Source organism: Chrysemys picta, chromosome 11 (genome assembly GCF_011386835.1).
Source record: "Chrysemys picta bellii isolate R12L10 chromosome 11, ASM1138683v2, whole genome shotgun sequence".
In the NCBI taxonomy this organism is placed as follows: domain Eukaryota; kingdom Metazoa; phylum Chordata; order Testudines; family Emydidae; genus Chrysemys; species Chrysemys picta.
Genome location: NC_088801.1, coordinates 62,230,947 through 62,252,974, shown reverse-complemented (window position 1 = coordinate 62,252,974; position 22,028 = coordinate 62,230,947). Strand labels below are relative to the sequence as shown.

The window sequence follows — 22,028 nt, the reverse complement described above, 5'->3', positions numbered from 1 at the left end:
TGTTTCCATGGTAAACTCTTTAGGCAGAAACTCTTTCTTACCGTGTGTTTGCACAGGACTAAGCACTGAAGGTGGTCAGAAAGTTGAGTTTTCTTCCCCAGAAATGTTTTTTAAGTTAAAATGAAAATTTTCAGTTCTCATCCAAAGCATTTTCCATTTTCAACAAAAACTTGATTTTTTCCCCATGAAAAATAGGTTCCCCCCCCATCAAAAAAGTGAAGTGTTTTGCGAAAACCCCATTTTCTGTCAAAAAAAAAAATGACCAGCCCTACTAAGCTTACAAGGGGTTCTGATCTACACCGGGGCCTCTGAATACTGTGAGCAATCGGCTTACCTTAGTGACTAAAACAGGTGTTTATTCCACCCCACCCCAACTTTTTCACCCGTCAGTCAACACAGCTGGACAACCAGAGTCTGTTCTGGTTCAACAGAATTGTTCAACTGCTGACACAGTGTTACTGGTGATGAAGAGACTGAGACTGAAAGACTCTGCTTGGCTTCAAATCTCCGCGAGAGTTTGCAGGACTGTCAGAAATCAATGGAGTTACATTGATTTATGCCTGCTGGGAATCTGGCCCATGTACTTGTTCACTGAGAATGATATGGCGTGACCGAGAAGCCAAGTTGGAAGCCCAAAATGGTTTTTAAGAAAGTTGCTTTTGCAGAGTATACCCCTTTAAATACTGCACTTTAAAGGATTTCATCGCAACCCGGTCTGTAGAGAAATATTTTTAACCCATATTGTTGTGCAGGAAAATACCATTGCAGGTTGATAAAGTAAAGAAGTCCCCTTCTAGCCTGGTTTGTGGAGATAGGAATAGCCCATAATTTTTCCCTTCATTCTTGTAGTTATGTACCAAGAATGATGAATTTCTGTCTTTCATTTATTTGCCTACATTCCTGAAAATGAATGACCAAGTTTCTCCAACCCCCACAGCACCCCTTATGTTTGCTTGTGACCATCTTTAGTTTCTGATTTCCAGCTGGTTTTGAGGCACCACAGCTTCTTGTAACACCCTGCCCCTCCCCCCGCACTCTCTTAGGCCCGGAAGACAAGAAGAATCAAAGCAGCAGCACACCTTACTGAAGTGAGAACGGAGATGGCAGTCAGAGATCTCAATCTCTCATACAGCCTGCTGGTGCCAACCCTGGGTGGGAAATGAGTGGTTCTGGCTGGTGGGCCAGTGTGGTGTGGGGACCATGAGAAGAGCAGGGCTATGCCTGGCAGAAAGGGAAGCGTAGATGTAAGGCAGTCACTGAGACCATGTCTAAAAGTGAAGTTTCCTCCCCATGCATATTCAATCTGGCCTTACAGAGACAGCGAGCAAGGGTTTTGAAGTTAATATGGGCTTGCCTTAATTTAAACAAAGGAATGGAACCTAACCTTCTACAACTGGTTTTGATGAGCAGGGCTTGATTTTACAGCCTGTTCTTTATCCTTTCCTTCTTCTCCAAAAAGCCCCCAGAACACCAGACAACTCTTTGCATTTACTGTAATGGTCATTTATTTCAACACTATGCCACTTAGCTTCCCAGTAATGTCAATTTTTCCTTTGCATGCAATTTTTCACTGCATGTGAGTTTCCTGCTGCTCTCTGTAGGGCTTACTTAGGACAAGGTCCATGTGAATAGGACACTGAGCCATAGCCACAGGCTGCCAGAGGTCACTGCCCCTGCACTGTTTGGGAAATGCTTCTGATTTACATATTCTATGATGGTCATCACAGCTGTGGTAGTCTCCTCACATGTGGGCTGGATCTGGTCTGGCGGAAGAATAAATCCATGGGCACCTTTGTCTCTCAGCTCAAATGTGTAGGAGAATGGAATGCCAATCATGTGAGCCCAGTCCCGCGAGGAGCCAGAGTTCTTGTCTATGAATTTAAAAATACAGGTGAGGCAAATGTATTAGGCACCATTCTTTATACATGAGCCTGGCCGTAGTTTATCCAAAATTGCTACAAGATGCCTGTACCAAGCACTATAATCATACCATAGATAGCCATACTTCACAGTGGGAAAACTTGTTCTATATGAAGTACTTGATTGCAATAAATATCTTTCTATAGAACTTGCATACGGAAAATACCACTTCATATGAGAGTATTATCCGATAACCAGAGATGCATTAAAGGGATCATATACCTTCTTCTGAAGCCTTTGGCCTTAGCTACTATTGGGGACAAGACATGGGGCTAGATGGACCATGGTTTGTTCTGGTTTTGCATTTCCTTCATTGATACCATTTGGAATTTCCTGCTATATTCATTTTAGTGCCAGCCTGAAAAATCCCTGACTGTTCTTTGTGGCCAGACCTCATTGTTCCTCTGCCTTGTGGAGCTCTCTCTCCTGCCGCTTTCCATGTAACAACAAACACTGGCCCAAGAGCACACTAATTTCTAAACATGCCAGCGTTGCACAAGCAAAACATCTTGTGTGTACACTCAAGACAGTGCAAAGCATGCACTAAAGCACATGCAACGCAAGCTCTAATTAATGCAGGCATTGTGCCTGTGTAATTTACAAACACAAGTGTGTGTGTGTGTGTGTGTGTGTGTGTGTGTGTGTGTGTTCGTGTTCGCTAGAGCCAGTCAATTTACTCATTGTGAATATTATCTGTACACCACCCCACCAATGTGACTCAACCCTTCTTTGGAGGGAATACCTCTCTGGGTCAAGGGTAACTTGAGTCTCCATGATCTCTATTGAAACTGTCAATCACAGTGCCAGCCATCATCATCTAGTGCTCGCCGTGGTATGGACACCTGTCCACTGGGAACTAGATTGAGACCAACTTATATCACACAGAACCTCAAACCACCACCAGATGATAATGGCTGATCGTTACTATAGACCTGATCTGGATTTGAACTGCTGACTGATAGGTATGGTGAAATCACTTCAGTGAAGTCAACAGGAGTTTTGCCATTGATTCCAAAGGCACCAGGATTTCACCATATATCACATACCAATCCCCTTGTGTGCCCTGTGATACTCTCATGATGAGTTCTATATAAGAATTAGCATCCAATTGAGCCTCCATAGCTGTCAGCTGTTTAATGTATGACAAGGCTCCACAAAGTATCCCACATACAAATGGCTACAACTTAGATACTCATCTAAACCAGCTCCTCCATTATTACTCAAAGTGGAAACGCAATGAAACAGCAATATCGAGGAACAAGGCACATGGACTACCTTGCTCGCCCCATGAAAACAGAGAAATCTCAAAACACAAACTTACACAAAACCAAAGAAGTTGGTCCCACTGTAAAATTGGTCCCATGCTTTTCCTTCAGTGCGACTGCTGCTTTCTCTGCAGCTTCCACCTGTACGTTTGAAAGGGAAAGAAAGTCTTAACTGGTTCTGGTAACCACATGAACTATTCGGAGTTTCAGGCTTGATTCTGTAGCTCACTGGGGTCAGGTTTGGGCATCAATTATTAGTTCAATATCAGAGCTGGTGGAAAATGTGTCCAGCTAAAAAACACTCCTTTTTTATTGCAATGGTAGGAACCTGTACTACTGGAGAAAGAGGATCTCAGTAATATACTTCCACTGTCAACAGAGGTCTGAGTGGTTGTGGCATGGATAGAGAGATCACTATCTACCACTCTATGGTACATATAGGGCCCCCATTCCCACTGTATTTGACCTCCGCACAGTCTAATGTATTTATCCTCACCACACCCTGGGATGGTAGGGCAGTGCTATTATCCCCATGCTAGAAGGGAAACTGAGGCACGGAGCAGCTAGGTGACTTGCCCAAGGTCACTGAGAAAGCCTGTGGCAGAAGAGGGACTTGAACCCGGCTCTCCCAAGTCCAAGGTTAGTGCCATAAATGCTGGACTGTTTTATAAACATGGATTTTAACTGAGTATATAGGGCCTGATGTTAAAACACTGAGGGTATGTCTGCACTGCAATTAAAAACCCATGGTTGGCCCGTGCCAGCTGGCTCGGGCTAAAGGGCTGTTTGATGGCAGTGTAGATGTTCTGGCTCAGGCTGCAGCCTGAGCTCTGGGATCCTCCCACCTTGCAAAGTCCTAGAACCCAGGCTCCAGACTGAGCCTGAACCTCTATCACGAGGCACTAGGCATTTGTGGGCACAGGCGTGGCAATCATGCAGACAAATGCATTTGCACATAAAACGGCAGGCACATTTTTTGCACGTGGCACTGGATTTTGATGTTTTGAAAAACAGTCACATCCTGGCGACCCTCAGTAATCAGATCCTAATAATCAATTGCTAATTAGTTATGATGAAGGATCAGGATTAGGTCAGCCAAAAAAGACTTGCAGTCACCACACCGCAATGTATAAGACTGTGAGCTGAGAAGAGAACGCAAACCTAAATTAATAAATTGAAGATTTCAATGTTTCGCAAACTTCCCATCCCCCTGGAAGCTGCAGGTGTTCATTAAAGAACAGTTATTACTGATTTTTTTCCTCTTGATACCTCATCTGTCCCTTCAGACAAATGCCAAGTCAATACCAATAAATACTCTAATTTCTATGGTAAATAAAACAGTACCAAAGAGAGGCAAAGGGGGACTGAGTACAATATTACATAGACATGAGATCAATCTTAAGCACAAAGATGACGATCAAGATGTACAGAGTTCATGCAAGCGTAATCCTTCACACTGACATCGAGCGTGGTTCTGTTGCCTTACCAAATCCTGGTGGTTACTTGCCAAATCGGTTTTGTAACCGTAGGGAGTGAGAATGTACTGTCCATAAGAGTGAATAGTCAAGAAGCACAAAACATCACTTTTCCTTTTTTCTATAAATCTGGCCACAGCTTTAGTCTCAGGTTCTGATTCTGGCCCTGTTCCACAGAAAACGAGGCTGGTGCAGTTATGAGACACACCAATACCTGTACAGGGATTAAAAAACAAAGCTAAGCAGAGATGTTCACAAAACCCAATTTTGAGAGCATGGTGGCATTTCCATTATAGTCTTAAAATGGGGGACTAGATGGCTCAGAGGGGTCTGGTAACGTTGTGACTGAGTGCACCCGGTATTCACACCCTACACACTAGTGTAATAATCTTTGTACAAAATATGCCTTGTGAGGCCTCATTTGAAAAAAAAAAATCACGTCAGTAATATCCTGGTGAAACGTGTGTAGCAACATAAAGTTATGAAATCCCCTCGTATGATGTTAAAGGCACATGTTCAAACTCACCACAAGCACAAACATTAGCAGTTAGATAACGGACTACTATTCCTATCAGCAACTAATGTTTGTACCTTCATAGAATTGGAGGCATAGTTATTTAAGGAAGCAAAATTATTTTTGTGCTTGAAAAAACAAATGCCAGGCTGAAAATCAGGATCTTAATATTTTTGCAAATGAGATTTCTATTTATAAGCATTTCTTGAAGAAATCCCTTGCAACCTTTGGAATACAAGATAGACACAGCTCAGATGATGGTCTGTTGCTCTTGCTTCTCATGCCTCGCTATCTATTCATGTCTCAAAATCTGAAATACGTGGAACTTACTGCCCCAGGAGCCATTGAAGTTACGGTTAAGATCTGTTCCAAAGCAGGTGCCATTTATATGTGCAGAGCGGGATTTTCTCCACAGACGTTCCTGAGCAGAAATGGTTTCAGTTATGTAATAATACAGTGTACTGGGAGATTAGAGATTAAAGTACTATAGCTATAGCACAGGGGGTCCACGAGCCCTTTCAAGGGGGCCACAGGCCCTGCAGCTGAAACCCAGAGCCCGAGCTCTAGTGCCCTCTGCGGGGCTGAAGCCGGGTGGCGTGGGGCTGAAGCCCCAATCCCCAGCATCCCCCCGGCGTTCCCCGCAGGCCTGAAGCCGGGAGGTGCAGGGCTGAATCCTGGAGCCACAAACCCTGGTGCTCCCTGTGGGGCAGAAGCCCTGAGCCCATGGGCAGAGTTGAGGACATGGAGGGCATTCCCCAGCCCAAACTGCAGTGCAAGAGCATGGCAATCCCAGAGGCAGCTCCACACCTCCCCCCATCTCCTCTCCCTGCCCCCTGGCCAGGTCAGAGGCGGGAAGCCGGACAGTGCAGGGCAGCTGGTGGTCTGGCTGGTACCATGGAGCAGGCAGCAGCAGCGTTCCCTCCTCTCCTGCTGGTGCCCTGGGTTGAAGCTGCTCCTCAGCTCCCAGCCCCGTTTGCTGCCGCAGGGGCAGCTGATAAGAGCTGCCCGGATGGGGAGACCTGGCTCCGTGGTTGGCAGACCCCTCTGGGAACAGGGACCGCAGGGGAGCCCTCCCAGCACACAGCCCCTAATACCCCTCCCTACACCCTGATCTACCCCCCTGCCCACACACAGACCCAGCTACCCCCTCCCCGCACCCTGAGAATCCCCTCCCTGTACACAGCCCCTATCTACCCTCTCCCTGCACCCTAAGCTGTTTTCAAACATTTTGAGCTAAGCCCCCCACCTTTGACTTATAATTTTTGGTTGTGCACCCCCCACCCCCAACCCAGACAAGCTGGGTGGCCTGCTGAGGTGAGTTGGGGAGGGGGGAGGTGGCACTCCCTCCCTGGACCCCACCATGCAGAGGTGGCTCGAGCCCTGCTGGCCCCTGCCCCCCCCCAAAATAGTAGTCAAACTATTACAAGGCCCTTCCCCATTGGGCCCTGGAATTTTTATATCATGTTGAGGGGGGCCTCAGAGAGAAAAAGGTTGAGAACCCATGCGATAGCAGGTACACCTTTAGTTCACATCCCTGCATGCCTAGTAACACTTGGATTCAATGCCACTACTGTGTGTGGTACATTTCTAGATGTCGATCATGCCAGGTCATAGGACTTCTTCCCTGGCACTCCCCTACATTAGTGCAGGGGTCCAGCTTAAAAGACAGCCCCAGATTTAGGGGGTACCTCAGTGTCCAAGAATGATTATAATGGAATCCAGGTTGTGGCTCAGATTCAGTAAACTCAGCTGATTTTGTTGTTGTTGTCAGCCAATCTCCTCATTACACTTCAGTTCGGAGCCTCCCACCCCCATGTAGTGCCCTTGCCCAGTTTAGCAGCTGAGTTCAAACTCACACTGTGCACTGCCTGTGTGCACTTCTCCACTGACTAACCAGGCAAGGGAGTACAAGAATTGGAGCTCTCCAAATCCTGATGTTGCCCGATCTGGTGACGTTTGATTTGGAAGGCACGAGGCTTAATGCAGACTCAACTCAACGGGGAGACATACGGGTACCACATAGAGGCAGATGGGTCTACAGGGCCTCATTAGGGTCAGAACAGTATCTCCATGCTGATATAATGGGGAGATGGGAAAATGGGAAATGGCTGTGACTCAGATGCCAGTGATGGGGCTGTCCATTTCTCCGGCTGGTGTTACTGAAGCATGAATTGGGATACAAGGAAGAGAGGGGTGAAGATTGCAACATATTGTGTTCTTTTCCCCATGCAGTTAAGCTCAAGACCAAGGAAAAAACACTGTAGAAGAACTGAACATTTCTGGTGGAGGACAGGACACCTACCCTGCATACAGAGGTTAACCTTAGTTTTCTGAAAAAAATGCCTTCCCCATCTTCCCTTGTGTCTGAAAACCCACCCTAACCCAGAAGAGAAGATCCTGGTCTCTTGGTCAGCATCCCCTGGCAACTGTGCATATCAGTGCATATCTTCAGCCTGAAAGAGAATATTGACTGCAACTTCCAGGGAGTCACTGGGGCTGATCAGCAACAAACACCTTTACACTGCAAAGGTGCTTGATGCTGAAGTCTGCTCAAGAAGCTGGATAGGAGTTCTAGTCAACACCCTCCTGGGCAGCCAAGAAGCAGACAAATGTTGCATGAGGCCACACTGAGCTCTCAGGACATTTTTGTCGGGGGAAAATTGTGGGTGACAAGTAAAACCCATCATGTACGGCATGGCAGTAGATTCTCTTGAAAACTTTGAAATGTTAATTTAAGATCTGCTGAGGCCCCAGTAAAGATTACTTGGAAAAAATGCAGGATTAGAAGGAGCTTCCAGACGCAAAGTAGCATTAAAGATAGTGGTACACTGTGACACTGTCCAAGGTACTCCTGCAGAGAAGTGAAGGATTCTTAAAAGAACAACTGCAGTCCAGACTGCTGAAAACTAGCAGGCATCGTTTTGGTGCTAGAAAGATGCGGATTTTTTCCTCAGAAAAACTACCTTCCCTTCCTAGCAAAGGAAGCTGAAAAATTCACATTTGGATACCATTTTTGTACCAGAAATGAATATAAATACAGTGTACATCTATCTTTATAATCCAGTTACGGGATTTTCATAACTTACTGTTGTCCAGGAATAGATATAACCATCGATATTGAGAACTGGCAGAATATATATGTCCAAGTTCTGCAGGAAGCTTTTTATCTTTGGGTCAGTTTTGTAATTCTGTAAAATCTGAGAAGAAAAAGTGCAAAAGACTAGCACCAGATCATCTGGTACAAACCAATCACTGGACATGAATTCATTTAGAATTAGCTTAGAATGGTTGGTCATCCTAGAATACTTCCTTGGGAAGAGACTCTACCTGCCCACCAAATGTATCGAGGTATCTACCGCACCTTCAAAGGCATTTCAAAAAAGTGATAATATATCAGGTTACATTTATACTGCAGTCTACATTGGTACTATCTTGCATTGTTGTGAGGTGCATAGATACCACAGGGAGAAGCACAGTAGGAGAGACTGATCCTATACATATGGAACACCACTGTACAAAATCTTCTAGCTCTTTACTCTTGGGATCAGAAATGGAAAATGGTTTCAGATTTCATGGTGGCTTTCTGATGCATGATTCAAAGCACACTGACCTCATGGGCAGGCTTCTCACTGACTTCAATGGGCTTTGTATCAGGCCCAAGCTGAGGATGCCATGTGCCAAATACTTTCATTTGTTACTTCCCAAGCCCTGGTTTGAACTTGGGTCTCCAGATGTGATTGTGTAATGCACTAATTCAAAGTATAATCTGTCTCTAAAGAGATTACTTGTAAGAAATTGTTAAACTGAGGAAGAGAACTGAGGAACCCAAACTATCTGCAAATTTTATACTGAAATGGGAAAAGGACTCACTTCTTTCACAAACCACTGGCAAAAGGCAGGAGAGATCCATTCCCTGGCATGAATCCCACAGTCCATCCAAATAATCTTCTTGGCCTTATTTGATGGTTGACTTATCTGGGGAGTGTAAAAGTGATCAGTAGGAAAACTGTTATATTAAAATAAAAGAGCCTAGCATATTCTAGTATGTGAAGTATGATCCTTGATATATGCTTAGCCATGTGAGATGCTTACTATTACAGACTTCATTATGACCAGCTTTCCTTCCTAATAACCCAATCTCTGCATCATCCCAGGCCAAGAATCTTAAAGTGTGTGTTGAACAAAGAGTACCAATAAAGCAGTTTCTAATTCTTATATGGTTGCCTTCACTTATATTAATCATTCCCTGGGCTGATCTAATTTTGAGGTTCTTTTCTTTGGAAGGGGAAAAGCAGAAAGAAAGATAAACCAATTTTTCTCAGCAAAGGAGACGGATCTTATAAGGATTGTCATGAAATAATCAAGACAGAAAGGTCCCAGATTATAGAGAATAGTGAAAAACAAAAACCCTCCACCACACACAACTATAGCAAACATAGTTACACAGGTTGACTATGGTATATTATGAGGGCTGTCAATTAATTGCAATTAACTCAAGTGATTAACTCAAAACAAATAAACTTGATTAAAAAAATTAATCATGATTAATCGCAGTTTTAATCATGCTGCTAAACAATAATAGAATGCCAAATGAGATTTATTAAATATTATATTTCAAAACAGGATTTTAGCAAAATCTGGTGTCTTCACACTATAACAGTGGTATCAAAGACTGATGGCAATTGTCAGTACAAAAGATAGCAAACGTCTGTAGTGTTTTGTCTAGGAGCTAAAACCTCTCCTGTTATTTCAGCATACCTGTATAAGAATCTTTTTAGAGAAGGTTTGAACCTTGACATTTTTCCTCATCATTTTATGGAGATGCTTTTTATTTATCTTAACAACACTTTCCCCACTCACCTTCAGATAATACATTGGCCGGTTCTCATATGTCATTCCTAGATAATGCTGTGTCACCAGTTCACTGTTGCTCTCCTTTATCTGGTACATCCAGTGATAAATCTGAAATAGTCATGGGAAATTGTTGCTCTAAACAGGGAGTTCCCTTCTTCCCTCCCCCCATCCACCCCCACTTCCAAATAGCAAATGTTTTATGTTTCTTAGATACACCGTATATGCCTCTGAGCATATTTCAGGCTGTGATATTACTTAGCACTGTTCAAGACCAAATAATGGGGGATGACATTTCACTTACATCAAATTAAATACAAAGTAATACATTGCAGAGGTGGGCATCAAAAAGCACTGCCTAGGACTCCTTCAGGAGCCAATTCAATGCTCCAACCCCATCAGGAGCCTTTCTGTTGACTTCCCTAGGATTTGGATGATGAAGTCAAATCCTAAGACTATCATTGGGGTGATCCATCAGTCAGATGATTATTAGTTTTTCCACATTTCAGGTCAGTAGCAGTTCCCAAAGCAAAACTATACAAATGCTTACAGTAAACACATCATATGCCTAGAAGAGGAATTACCACAAAGCTCTCTCTTTGTGTGTGTCGTCTAAATCGACTGTGAAATATATAAATGAGAACAAAAGTCCAGCTGTCTTGGCTCTCCACTCTCACCACATTTAAGTCTCTTCTAAAGGCTCACTTCTTCCATAGAAGGGAACCCAACCAAAAGTGAAAAAAAAAATTAAAGTTATTCCTTCCTCTGGCCTTCCCAGGGCGTCCGATGTTCTCCATTTCTATTTGTTATGTTATAAGCTTACTGGGATGGTCATCGTTTCATGTCTTGGTCAGTGCTGAGCACAATGTCAATGCTTACATAAATAACTGTGAAGAGGCATAACAACTGGATATTCAAATACTCAAAATATGGACTAAAAACAGCAAACAATGGGTTGAAGCCTATAGATGCTACCTGTGAGGGAATAGATCATGTTCAACAAGGATAAAAAGAGTCCACAGAAGGACTATAGCTAAATGTATGAATTCTTCACACAAAGCATTTACGTTATGGAGATTAAGAAACAAAGGGTGAAATTCTGCCTCGACTGAAGTCAAGGACAAAACTCCCATTAAATTCAACAGGCTAGGATTTCATGCAGACTTGAAGAAAGCCGGACCTTGCAATGAGCTCCAAGCAGGCAGATGGCTAAGTCACACTGACTTCTGTGGAGCTCTCTGCAAACACAGGAGCATTCGCATAGAACTCATTGCAGGAGTAACACCTAAATGATAGACTTGGTTTCCTTCTTACCTCTTCCATTGGATGATATACAGTGTAGGAATAGCCCTCTGGAATCCTCCAGTGACTTGGCATGCTACTATCCAGCTGTTCTTGTACATCACGTATTATGACCCTGAAGAAAAAACGAGAGAAAGATTAAAGTTCCCTGAACAACAACTGAAGAATGATTTTTAGCAACATCCTTAAATCAAAAACATGGCCTTTACTCCATGGTCGACCTCAAACCTCTTGCTCACCAGGCCACTAGATGCGGCAATAATAATAATTGTAATAAAACAGGCCAATGTGTTCTGAATATTGAGATTTTTAAAATTTTAATTAAAAATTCACGTTTTGACCCCTCCCCCATCCTCAGCCCTGCCCCCCACCCTCAAAATAGCCCCGAAAATGTTCAGGTTTTTTCCTCACTAGCTATAAGCACTGGTTAAAATTTGTCAATGATCAAAAAAATCAAGTTAAAGGTTTGTCATTTTGGAAAAAGAAAAAAACAACAGTAAAAATTTTCAAAAAACTTCACACTTTAAAAAAAAAAATGGGGAAGATCTCCCAATGGTGCTTTATTTGTAGGTTTGCAAAAATTGTCTTTGTCCTGGAAAACAGATGCTCCAGCAGGATAGCCGCAAATTAATTCTGAATCTGCTTCATCATGGGCCTGCTTTAGTGATTGCTGAAGTCAATGAAAGACTCCCCCTGGCTCCATTGGGCATTGGATCAGGCCCTGTGCTTTTAGTAGAATTCTTTGAAAGACAACCCAGCCACTGTTTAAATCTGTGCTTGAAGTAAATGCTCAGAATAAGACAACTGCAAAAGCAGTGCAAGTTCACGTGTTAATGTCATGCATTGAGAGCACTAGTAGGCTACTCTGCTGTCTCAAGCACAGACCAGCATTTCTGAAAGGCTGCCCTTTGAACTTCTGAGAGTGCTCTCAGCTGAGTTTCAATTTGAGCTTTCTCACCTCTGTGTCTCAAGGTGAAATGTAAGCAGTGCAAACCCACATGAACTGACACAAAAAAAAAAAAAAAAAAAAAAAGAGAGCTCGTCACAGCCCCTGTGAACTGAAATCTCTGAGTTTAATGCAGCTTGAATATTTGATGACCGTAATAGAATATCCCATTTATGTCTCCAGTTGTCATATTGCCTTCCTTGTATGCGACCCACCTTCTTAGAGGGGCTTCTCCTCCAAATCTGTATACAGAAATTAACTATCATTCTGTTTTTCACCTCTAAAGGACAGAGAATCAAATTTTCAGTCCACCCTTCCACTCAGCCTCCTTTTTGTGCACCCCTCAGAATAGAGGCACAAATCATTATGAGTGCAAACATAGAGTCCAGTTTTAGAAAATCTGGGCCACGATATTATTTCAATTAGACTGCAAACACCTATCCCAGATGCTAGATAGTTTATATACTGGCATCCCTCTCCCATATTTCTCCACCTTTTGTTGCTAGGGCATCAACATTAATTACTTACTAAAGAGAATTCATTAGGGAAGATATCAGATATCAGCTTTAACGGTGAATTGTCTTGCTTGTCATAGCTTCAGAATGGACCTTAATCCTCTTTCAAGGTATCTTTTATTAGTGAATGTCACTACAGCTGGGCTGTATTCAATATGTCTAGTAGTCATTTACCATCCTAGCACTGGATGGCTGCTGAGTTGTAATTTTCATATGAAACATTATAGCTGGTGGGTTGGGTTTTTAAATTTTGTATGTGATGTGTGACAATTTGGGGACTATATCTTTGTCCAATTATGAATACCATTTGGTTTTATGAACACTAGTTGTACAGGTAACAGTCATTGTGCCTAGGGGTATGTCTACACTGCAATTAGACAACTGCGCCTGTGCCAGCAGACTTGGGCTCATGGGGCTTGGGCTGTGAGGCTCAGTGGTTTGAGCATTGGCCTGCTAAACCCAGGGTTGTGAGTTCAATCCTTGAGGCCATTTAGGGATCTGGGGCAAAAATCTGTCTGGGGATTGGTCCTGCTTTGAGCAGGGGGTTGGACTAGATGACCTCCTGAGGTCCCTTCCAACCCTGAGATTCTATTATTCAGGGCTTGGGGCTGAAGCCCAGGCTCTAGGACCATGGGAGGTGGGAGGGCTGCAGCTGGTACAGGCCACCTATGGGTTTTTAATTGCAGTGTAGATATACTTCAAATCATCCATTTGGTGGCAGGAACCTGGCACGTAGTGAGAAGCCATGTCTGGAAAGGTCTGACCAGGCAGTGAAGGCAACATCAGCACTGAATGGCTCTCACTTACTGGAACAATGGAGTTTTTCCCAGAAGGACCTTTGCTTTTGAATGGATCAGCTCTTCAGAGAAATCTGTTTGGGGAGAAGGGAGGGATCTGCACTGAGGGAGCTGCAGTTTCTTCCACTGACCACCTGGCCCAGAGCCAAAGGGAGCCAGTCCATCACAAACAGCAAAAGACATAGCTGGAGAAGTGGAGGCAGGAGGGACATTGTCTCCCTTCAAGGACAATAACCAACCCCAAGAACTGTCAGGAGTGGAGAGGTCCCCTGATGGGGGAAGATTGCATTCAGGGGTTTATGGTTTTGCATAGATCTGTAACTCTCCTGTGCTGTCTAAGAGTAAAGTGTGTGCATTTAAGAAGTTCCCTTGCAAAGCCCATGTTCCTCACGTTACCTACCACACTGTCGCCGGGGAGTTAAACTAGAAATTAGAGTGCCCATAGAAGTGAAGCTCTGGAGGAGTGCGCACAGGCCATTGGGGAGGCTTAGGAGGTCAGATCACTGGATTCAGGGCCTAGGTCAGCTGGACCACAGACTCCCTCATCCCAAGGAAAGGAGGGCAGACAGGGAATTTGCAACCCAGGAGTGTGCAAACGCAGAGGAAGAGACAGTATCTGGACTCTGCCTAGACCTAGCTGGCTTGGACACACATAGGATCCAAAGGCTGGATCCAAAGGCTGGATCCAATTAACACAGTCTGGTGACCCTGGGGTGGATTGGGGGAAATTAGCCATGTCCATGATAGGGAGGATGGTCCTTGAAGCCAATGGAGTCATTTAGTACGCAAGAGGATCCCTATCAGGCACTTAGTGGACATACTCATAAGATATCAAATGCTGATTTAAGCTGTCTTTCAGCTCCTGTAAACTGGAGGCTGGAACCCTGACATGCAGGTCTTCTCCAGCCTGGATGTCTTCAGGCAGCAGTGGCTTCCACAAATCCAGCTGGAGAGAAAGAATGGGAACACAAATAAAATTTCTGTTTCCATTGCTAAAAAAATCTAATTAAGATATGTTAGCTATGGATGAATAAGAGGAAGCAATCATTCCTAATGCTCTCCACCCATGCCTCCCCAATCATCAACTCTCTAACCAGTTGCTCCCAGAGCATACGTCTGGGATACAGCCTGTGATTTTCTGGACATGGGACATCAAGTATGGCCAGTTGTTTCACAGGCCACAGGATGGGAAATCTCAATTTCCTATGATCACGTAAGGGCAAGGCTCAATCCAGCCCTTTATTAGTAAAGATCTTAGGTATAAGCTTCTTCAGGCTTGCTTTTCCCTTAATTTCTATCCAAAGTTAAATATACGTGTTCCATAGAACTAACTTTGCATCAGCTTTCTTGTAAACATTGTTAGCGTCACTCACCAGCAAGGTGTCACAAAGCTGCTGAAGTTGCTTTACGTGCTCAGATGTTTGTGGCAAGACTCGCAAAACCTGGTCCCTGGAAATTAAGAGTAAAAAAAAAATCAGCCGAGCATCTGTTGAAAATTTCCACCTTTCCCCTAGGTCTAAAGAGTTGTTTTGTTATGCAGAAGGAAGTTAGCTCATCTAACTGAGTCCTATTTAATTGAGAACATGACTGACTGATGAATTAATGGAATACTTTAGATCAGTGGTTCCCAAACTTGTTCCGCCGCTTGTGCAGGGAAAGCCCCTGGCGGGCCGGGCTGGTTTGTTTACCTGCCGCGTCCACAGTTTCGGCCGATCGCGGCGCCTAGTGGCTGCGGTTTGCTGCTCCAGGCCAAGGGGGGCTGCGGGAAGCGGCGGCCAGTATGTCCCTCGGTCCGTGCCGCTTCCAGCAGCTCCCATTGGCCTGGAGCAGAGAACTGCGGCCACTGGGCGCTGCGATCGGCCGAACCTGTGTATGCGGCACAAACCGGCCCGGCCCGCCATGGGCTTTCCCTGCACAAGCGGCGGAACAAGTTTGGGAACCACTGCTTTAAATATATGTTGGATCAAGTTCTGTAAATTCTCTGGGTATCTCGGTAGGGCCCTACATTACCTTTACTTATTTGCCAGTGCCCTGATATTTCAAACACTTAAGCACATGAGCAATTTTATTTCATCGTATCAGCCTCTTTGAAGCCAATGACATTGCTCACATGATTAAACCCTTAAGTATGTGCAGGACTGGGGCCTAATAAAGTTGGTAATAATATACAGTGAGCTATTTCATCAACTTTGAGCTTTTTCTGTTCATGAATCATCCACAAATAGACTTATTGTTTTGCATATTTATTCATTATTCAAAATTGCTTGACGAAAATTTTATGCAAACCTTTTTTTAGCCAATAAGATTTTACAAACTACTTGCTATATGTTTGACTATTCATTATTTGTGGCCTATGACAGGTCACCTAAATTACATGGTAGTGCTCCTGCTCCCTGATTGGTAGACTGAAACTTATAAACAGGAATATCTAATTTAAAAAAAATCACAGTGATTTCAAGATGGCTGGATGAAAACTTCCTGTCTGGAGATGTATTTGCCGAGTATTCCTGAGACTTTCACCTTCTGTAAATGTTTATCTGAAAAAAAATATTGAAGGTTTACAGAGAACAAATAAAAAAGGCTACAAACACAGTTGAAGCAAATGTGTGGTTTCTATTAAAACAAATCTTCCTAAATACTTTTTTCTGGAGTATTAACGCAGCTCAGCCTTGTAGTCCTGTAGCATGCAGATGTGGAATTTCAAATTGCATAAGAGTTTTTAAAAGCAATAAATGAAAGGTTGTGACGCGAGAATGTGCCATCATCACTGGGAGTGGATTTTCCGATTACATTGCATTAGATATCCAAAGGTGAGTTAGTATCTTTAGAAGAGAGTTGTTGCCACTGTTATGAAATCAGAGCGGTACCAGAAATATTTCTATTTCTTAGCAACCACTGGCTTACAATCGTCTCCCCTGATTTCAATGGGCTTTGGATTAAGTTCTTATAGTACATGTATGGTCAGGAAAGAATTTAAATGCAAAGATTCTACTATAATGGAAACTTATCACAAGAGTTTTGTGTAGCAAATCATTTATGATCACCAATATAATGTACGCTCATTGCATGAGCAATAATTGCTAATTGGGCATTTGCACTCCCATCGCAAATGTACAATATCAGCTCAATATACATGCAAATAGAATTAGCTAACTCTGTCATTAGCCATTGGAAAAAATATAGGAAACGTTTAAAAATCCCTGATCTTTTAAAAATATGATGCTTGCTAATTAGCTGAAACACAAAACAGGTCCGTTTTCTCTGACAATTGGAATTAGCTGTTTATTACCCATACCAGGGAAAAGTGTCATGCTGTTGCACTTTTGTCCATTAGGCAAAATGATAACACTTGCATTGCTAACTATTTGATATAACCACAGTAAATGTCGATGCAACAGAGCCTCGTAGATATAGGATAAATGCCTCCCAGTCTGAAAATGAATCTCTCAGCTGCAGTTGGGAGTTTATTTTGCATAAATGCCTGGGCTTGCTTTGCTCTTTGTCTATCAGAAAAGAAACAATATCCTGTAATGCTTTTCTGTCCCCATTGACATTATGTCTTAATTACACCAAATGAAAGAAATGCCAGACAATCAGATTGCTGCCAGATGGCCGGCTCTTATTTACTGATAAAACCTTTTACAATGGCCAACGTGGAGGCAGATAATTTTTAACAGTATGCTAATATTACAAAGATTGTGCCCATTTATGATTATGGACTAGGTTTCTCAATTATAGAAGTGCAAAGTCGATCCACCCAGCCAATCAAGAACAGTTTTTCAATAATAAAAACACAATGAAGCATCCTCATTATGCTAAACTAATAGTGTCAGTGTAAGCTGTGTTCTGACTGGCTGGTCAGAATTTCTACTTTTTATATATAGTATGTGGCAAATTAAGATAAAGTAACATATCCTTGCTGGTCTTTTCCAGAGTCCTTTCAAATAATGTCCCTTTATTTAAGTAGCATCCTGCTCCCAACTCAAAACACAGGTTGGCTGGGCTAGGTTTAAAAACTCTATTCAAAGACTGGGGCCAGACCCAAACCCAGTTTAGCTGGGAGCTCAGTCCCAGTCAGCTATTAGACCCCACGGTGCTAGGTCCATTGCCAAAGAGCCAAGCACACTGAATGCTATGGGAGGTTTTCCATTGAATTCAATAGGCCCAAGGCTTGGAGATATATAGATACAAGTCTGTTGCATCTTAGGCGCATTTAACATGCGCGATTTCAGCTTTACGCGGTTGGCAAAAACAAAAAACAAAAAAAAAGAGAATAACAATTTAAATACTGTTTCTGTAGTGCGGGCGATTCCGCCCGCCATTACACTCAATGTAATTTTGACTATACGCGATTTTCGATTTAGGCGCTGACTGTGGAACGTAACCCCAGCGTAAAATGAGACAGACCTGTAATCTCTAAAAGAGGAAGAAGGATCTGTGCCTACTGTGCTGGAGGTTTTATACAGCTAATGGGGGAGGCAGGAACCTATTTAAATAAGTTGCCCCTTGGTTCCACCCCCTGAGCAGATTCCAGTCTTCTGACAGTGCCAGTTGGGGAATCCCTGGGCTATACTTCCTGTGGTAAGTTCCAACATTGGGCTCAGTCTCAAATTGAATCAGTGTAACTCTAGTTATGGAATAAGACACTGATATTTTGCTTTCATCACATCATGTCCCTACCCCAAACCCATAGCAAATCCCAACCTGCTGTAAATCAATCTGTTGTTATCTGCATAGGGCCAGATTTTCAAAGGTCTTTAGGTGCCTAAAGCTGCAGATAGGATTTCAATGGTAGTTAGGTGCCTAGCCTACTTAGGCACTTTTGAAATCCCACTAGGGCACATAAATACCTTTAAAAATCTGACCCTTAGTGCCTAAAGTGTGCTGGGTTCTTGCCAGAACAATAGAAGATTCAGCTGCGGACCCAAAAGAAACTAGATTTTCAACCTGAAAATGATGAGAACAGCAAATAAAAAGGGGGTTGGCAAGGGGATTTAGGAGTGAGAATGCATTAGTCCTGCAACTGCACTCCCCGGTTGGGGAGGACATGTCTCCCTCATTCCCCCTACGCAGGAAGAAGGAATATGTTATAAATGGATAATGAGGGCAAAGAGAAGAGAATTGTGCAGTTGCTTAGGTTTGTTATGAATGGGTCTCTGATTTTTTGGTAAATTGAGATTAGATTCTATGTTGATTTATACCATCTGAAAACCCCTTTTAGTTTCTGTGTGTTTGTAAAGGATGTAAAAAAGTACAGCATTTGCCATCTAGCAGTTAGAAGCAAATGCATCTGAGGCAGCATTAATTTATGCAATTTCACCTCCCCACTGTGCTACCTTCTCTCCTCCCTAGGGGAAATTCCATCAGGGGACTTGCTAGCACTCTGTGTTTGTATTGTGCCTAGCACAATGGCTCAACTCTTGGTTGGACCTTAAGCATCACTGTAATAAACATAGTTAATAATAAATAATAAGTTCCATGGATTACCAGGAACTTTCTGTCCCTTGCAGGAGCAAATTCCACATAGGATACAATCTGGCCCTCTGCAGGAAATTTTCCTTCTTATTTTAAGCCCAGTTCTTCTAGCTATACCTGCATGTGTGTTTTCAATAATTTTACCCGATCTATGAGATGACATACAGCTTTGAAATGCTATTCTGTTAGTGTCCACCTCTATAGGCCCTTGCAATTATTTCTCTCTGCTCACAAAAGGTTCAGGTGAGGTTCTAAAATCTCCAACCCTTCCTCTTAAGGGAATAGGATGACCAGACATCCCGATTTTATCAGGACTGTCCCGATATTTCCTTGTTTGTCCCGTGTCCCGACCAATGTTAGGTCGGGACACTGGACAAACAAGCAAATACTCCAGAGCCCGGAAGTGCTCGCGCCCTCCCCGCCCCCTCTTTCCCCCATTGGCTCCCTCCTCGAATCCCCGCCTCTTCCCCAGGCTCACCATTCCTCCTCCCTCCAGCGCTTGTGCAGGGAGGCCCGGGAGATGCAGGGGAAGCATGGGGCCAGGGTGAGTGAGAGTCTGGCCTGGCCCCGAGTGCAGGCAGGACTCAGTTGGGTGGTAGGGAGAGGAGAGGAGGGGGGCGGCCCGCGGGGCCAGGCGACGGCTGTTCTCCCCCCCGGGCAGCGGGACTCGGGAGCAGCCGCTGCTGCAGCTCCCACTACCACGGGGGGAGAAAGCGGCCGATGGCCAAGCTCAGCAGCTGTGGCTCTGGTGCCCCCGAACCCGGGCCTGTTGTGGGGACCCAGCAGCGTGCACGCTGCACTCAGCCCCTGGCCAGTCATGTCTGAGCTGCTGCCCAGCTGGTGCAATCCCGCAGCGGCCCCGGGGCGGAGGCATCGGCAGCCCAGCCCCGTTCATTCCCCTGCAGGACCCGAGCAGGACGGGGGGGGGAGGGGCTGGGGCCTGCTGCCCCCACTCCGGGGCCGCTGCGGGATAGCACCAGCTGGGCAGCAGCCCAGACGCGACTGGGATTGTTACAGGTGAATTTTCTCAGAATGTTACAAACTTTCATGGAATTCACAGGCAAAGTTTTTCGCGGTTTCTGTGGACTTTGCCATGCCATTTTTGTAAAGACAATAAATAGCGTGTATTAAAAATGTCTGCCTTCTTCTAGGAAATATTGCTGTGAAGGGAATCATGCCAGTTTTAGTGTGGGGGGGGAGAAAAGAATGAGGAGAAAATATCAAGTTCATACTTTTTCAAAAATAATTGTCAATAGTACAACAACTTCTTGATTTAATTCCCTTAATACTCTAGGTTCAGATCATTAGTATTTGCAGATTTTTCCAAATTTTTCATTCCCTGAACTTTATCTGTTATTTTTACAGGGATTTCTTTGCTCCCTGATCGTCCAGTCCTCTTCTTTTCACTTCTCTTGATACAGATTTTTAATAGGCGTTTGGTGTCTCAAAAGCTTTGGAGACATCATTTTTGCATATCTCTACCCCCTACCCCTCATTGATTAATGGATTTACTCTTGTTTTATCATTCCTCTCCCCACTCCCGATATATTTGTAGAAGGCATTTTAGTCCCATAAAGCCCGATCTTGGTGCTGCACCAACTGGATTTTAGCCAATGGGAGCTGAGCACGCTGAGTACCCAAAAGGAGGCACTGTGAACCTTTCACGATTGAGTCCGTAACTATTTGATTAGAATTAACTCGTTACCCTTTTTCTTGCTCTAAATTTTCTCTACACGCCTTAACCATATCTGAGTATTTGGATTTGGTGACCCTCATTTTCCATTTCCAGTACAGGACTGTAACCGCCTGTGTTTCAGCAGTCTGTAACAGACACGCCCAATTTACAGTTCCTTGCTCCTTTCATTACACTGTCTCAGAGGTAGTGTAAGCTGTTGTGCCTTCATTATGGTGTTTTAGGGTACAGCCCTAAACTGCAGCTCCCTGCCAGGATTTATACTCACCCATTATATTGCAACCTCAGGCCAGTCCTCCCTGGGATCAGGACTCCCAAGAGGCAGAAGACCCCAAGAGATAACTTCATGCTTCTGAAAAGCAGCAGACTCAGTAGCACGGGGCCATAGAGCAGACAGTTATCTAGACTCCAGTATCAACTGTGGATCAAACTGACTCACGCACAGAAGATGAACCTATTTATAAATGATTTCAGCAGAAATTTACTACAGTTACATAATTAACTCAATATCACGTCGTCATTTTCTATGATGAAATGTGTAAATTCCCATATAGAGATGGTACATCTTTGGAGATTGGAAAAAGTTGGAATTATCTGCTCAACCCTTCTTTCCCCTGACGTCCACTCATCTGTTAGAAACAAAGATATTGGCCTCAACTGAAATTTACCAGCCTACTAACCCTTCTAGTCCTGAACTTTGTTGCCTCAGATTAAATGGAGGTCCAGATGTGAACTAAACTTTTGCAAAATCAACACCACCCAGAGTTTTGCCCTTCTTTGCACTACTAAGTAAATTATGCTTTCTCCTACATTCCCCCCCCCCCCCTTCACCCAAAAACTGGCATGATTTCCTCCAAAGCAGAATTGCATAGGCAGGAACAGACATTTTTATGCACATCATTTTTGTCATTACAAACATCACGTGGCAAAATCTACAGAAACTGAAGAAAATTTTGCCTAATGAACTCCATGAAAGTTTGCAATATTATATAAAAAATAACTTGGAACAATTGAAGGAGGGTTATCTTGTATTTGGTTATGAGAGAAATGCTTGTGGGGGGAGGGAGAATGAGGGAACTCCAGAGAACATGAGCTTTACTGTTCTGATTCCAATGCTCAGCCCATCAACCCACAAAATCTGTACTGGTGGTGGCGTACCTCCTAGCTGAGTGCTGAAGTTGTAACCATCAGAAGAGTAGATTCCAGAATAGGTCGCGCCTTCTGTTATAGCTCTCCAGAGGAAGCAGACTGAATACCGCATATTGCAGTAGTATC

The 22,028-nt window shown here is 43.7% G+C and overlaps 1 protein-coding gene across 1 annotated transcript; it reads right to left on the bottom strand.

Annotated features, from left to right (window-relative positions):
- Window positions 1-1,487: 1,487 nt before the first annotated feature.
- CPO (carboxypeptidase O) lies at window positions 1,488-21,152 on the bottom strand. The gene is made up of 11 exons (XM_005306090.4): window positions 21,022-21,152; window positions 14,959-15,034; window positions 14,407-14,531; window positions 11,340-11,442; window positions 10,035-10,136; window positions 9,045-9,149; window positions 8,261-8,371; window positions 5,505-5,595; window positions 4,672-4,874; window positions 3,242-3,326; window positions 1,488-1,871 (listed from the first exon to the last, which is right to left on the bottom strand). Exons 1-11 carry the CDS (start codon window positions 21,099-21,101, stop codon window positions 1,609-1,611), a joined length of 1,344 nt encoding a protein of 447 aa, XP_005306147.3. The 5' UTR covers window positions 21,102-21,152; the 3' UTR covers window positions 1,488-1,608.
- Between the last annotated feature and the right edge of the window lie 876 nt (window positions 21,153-22,028).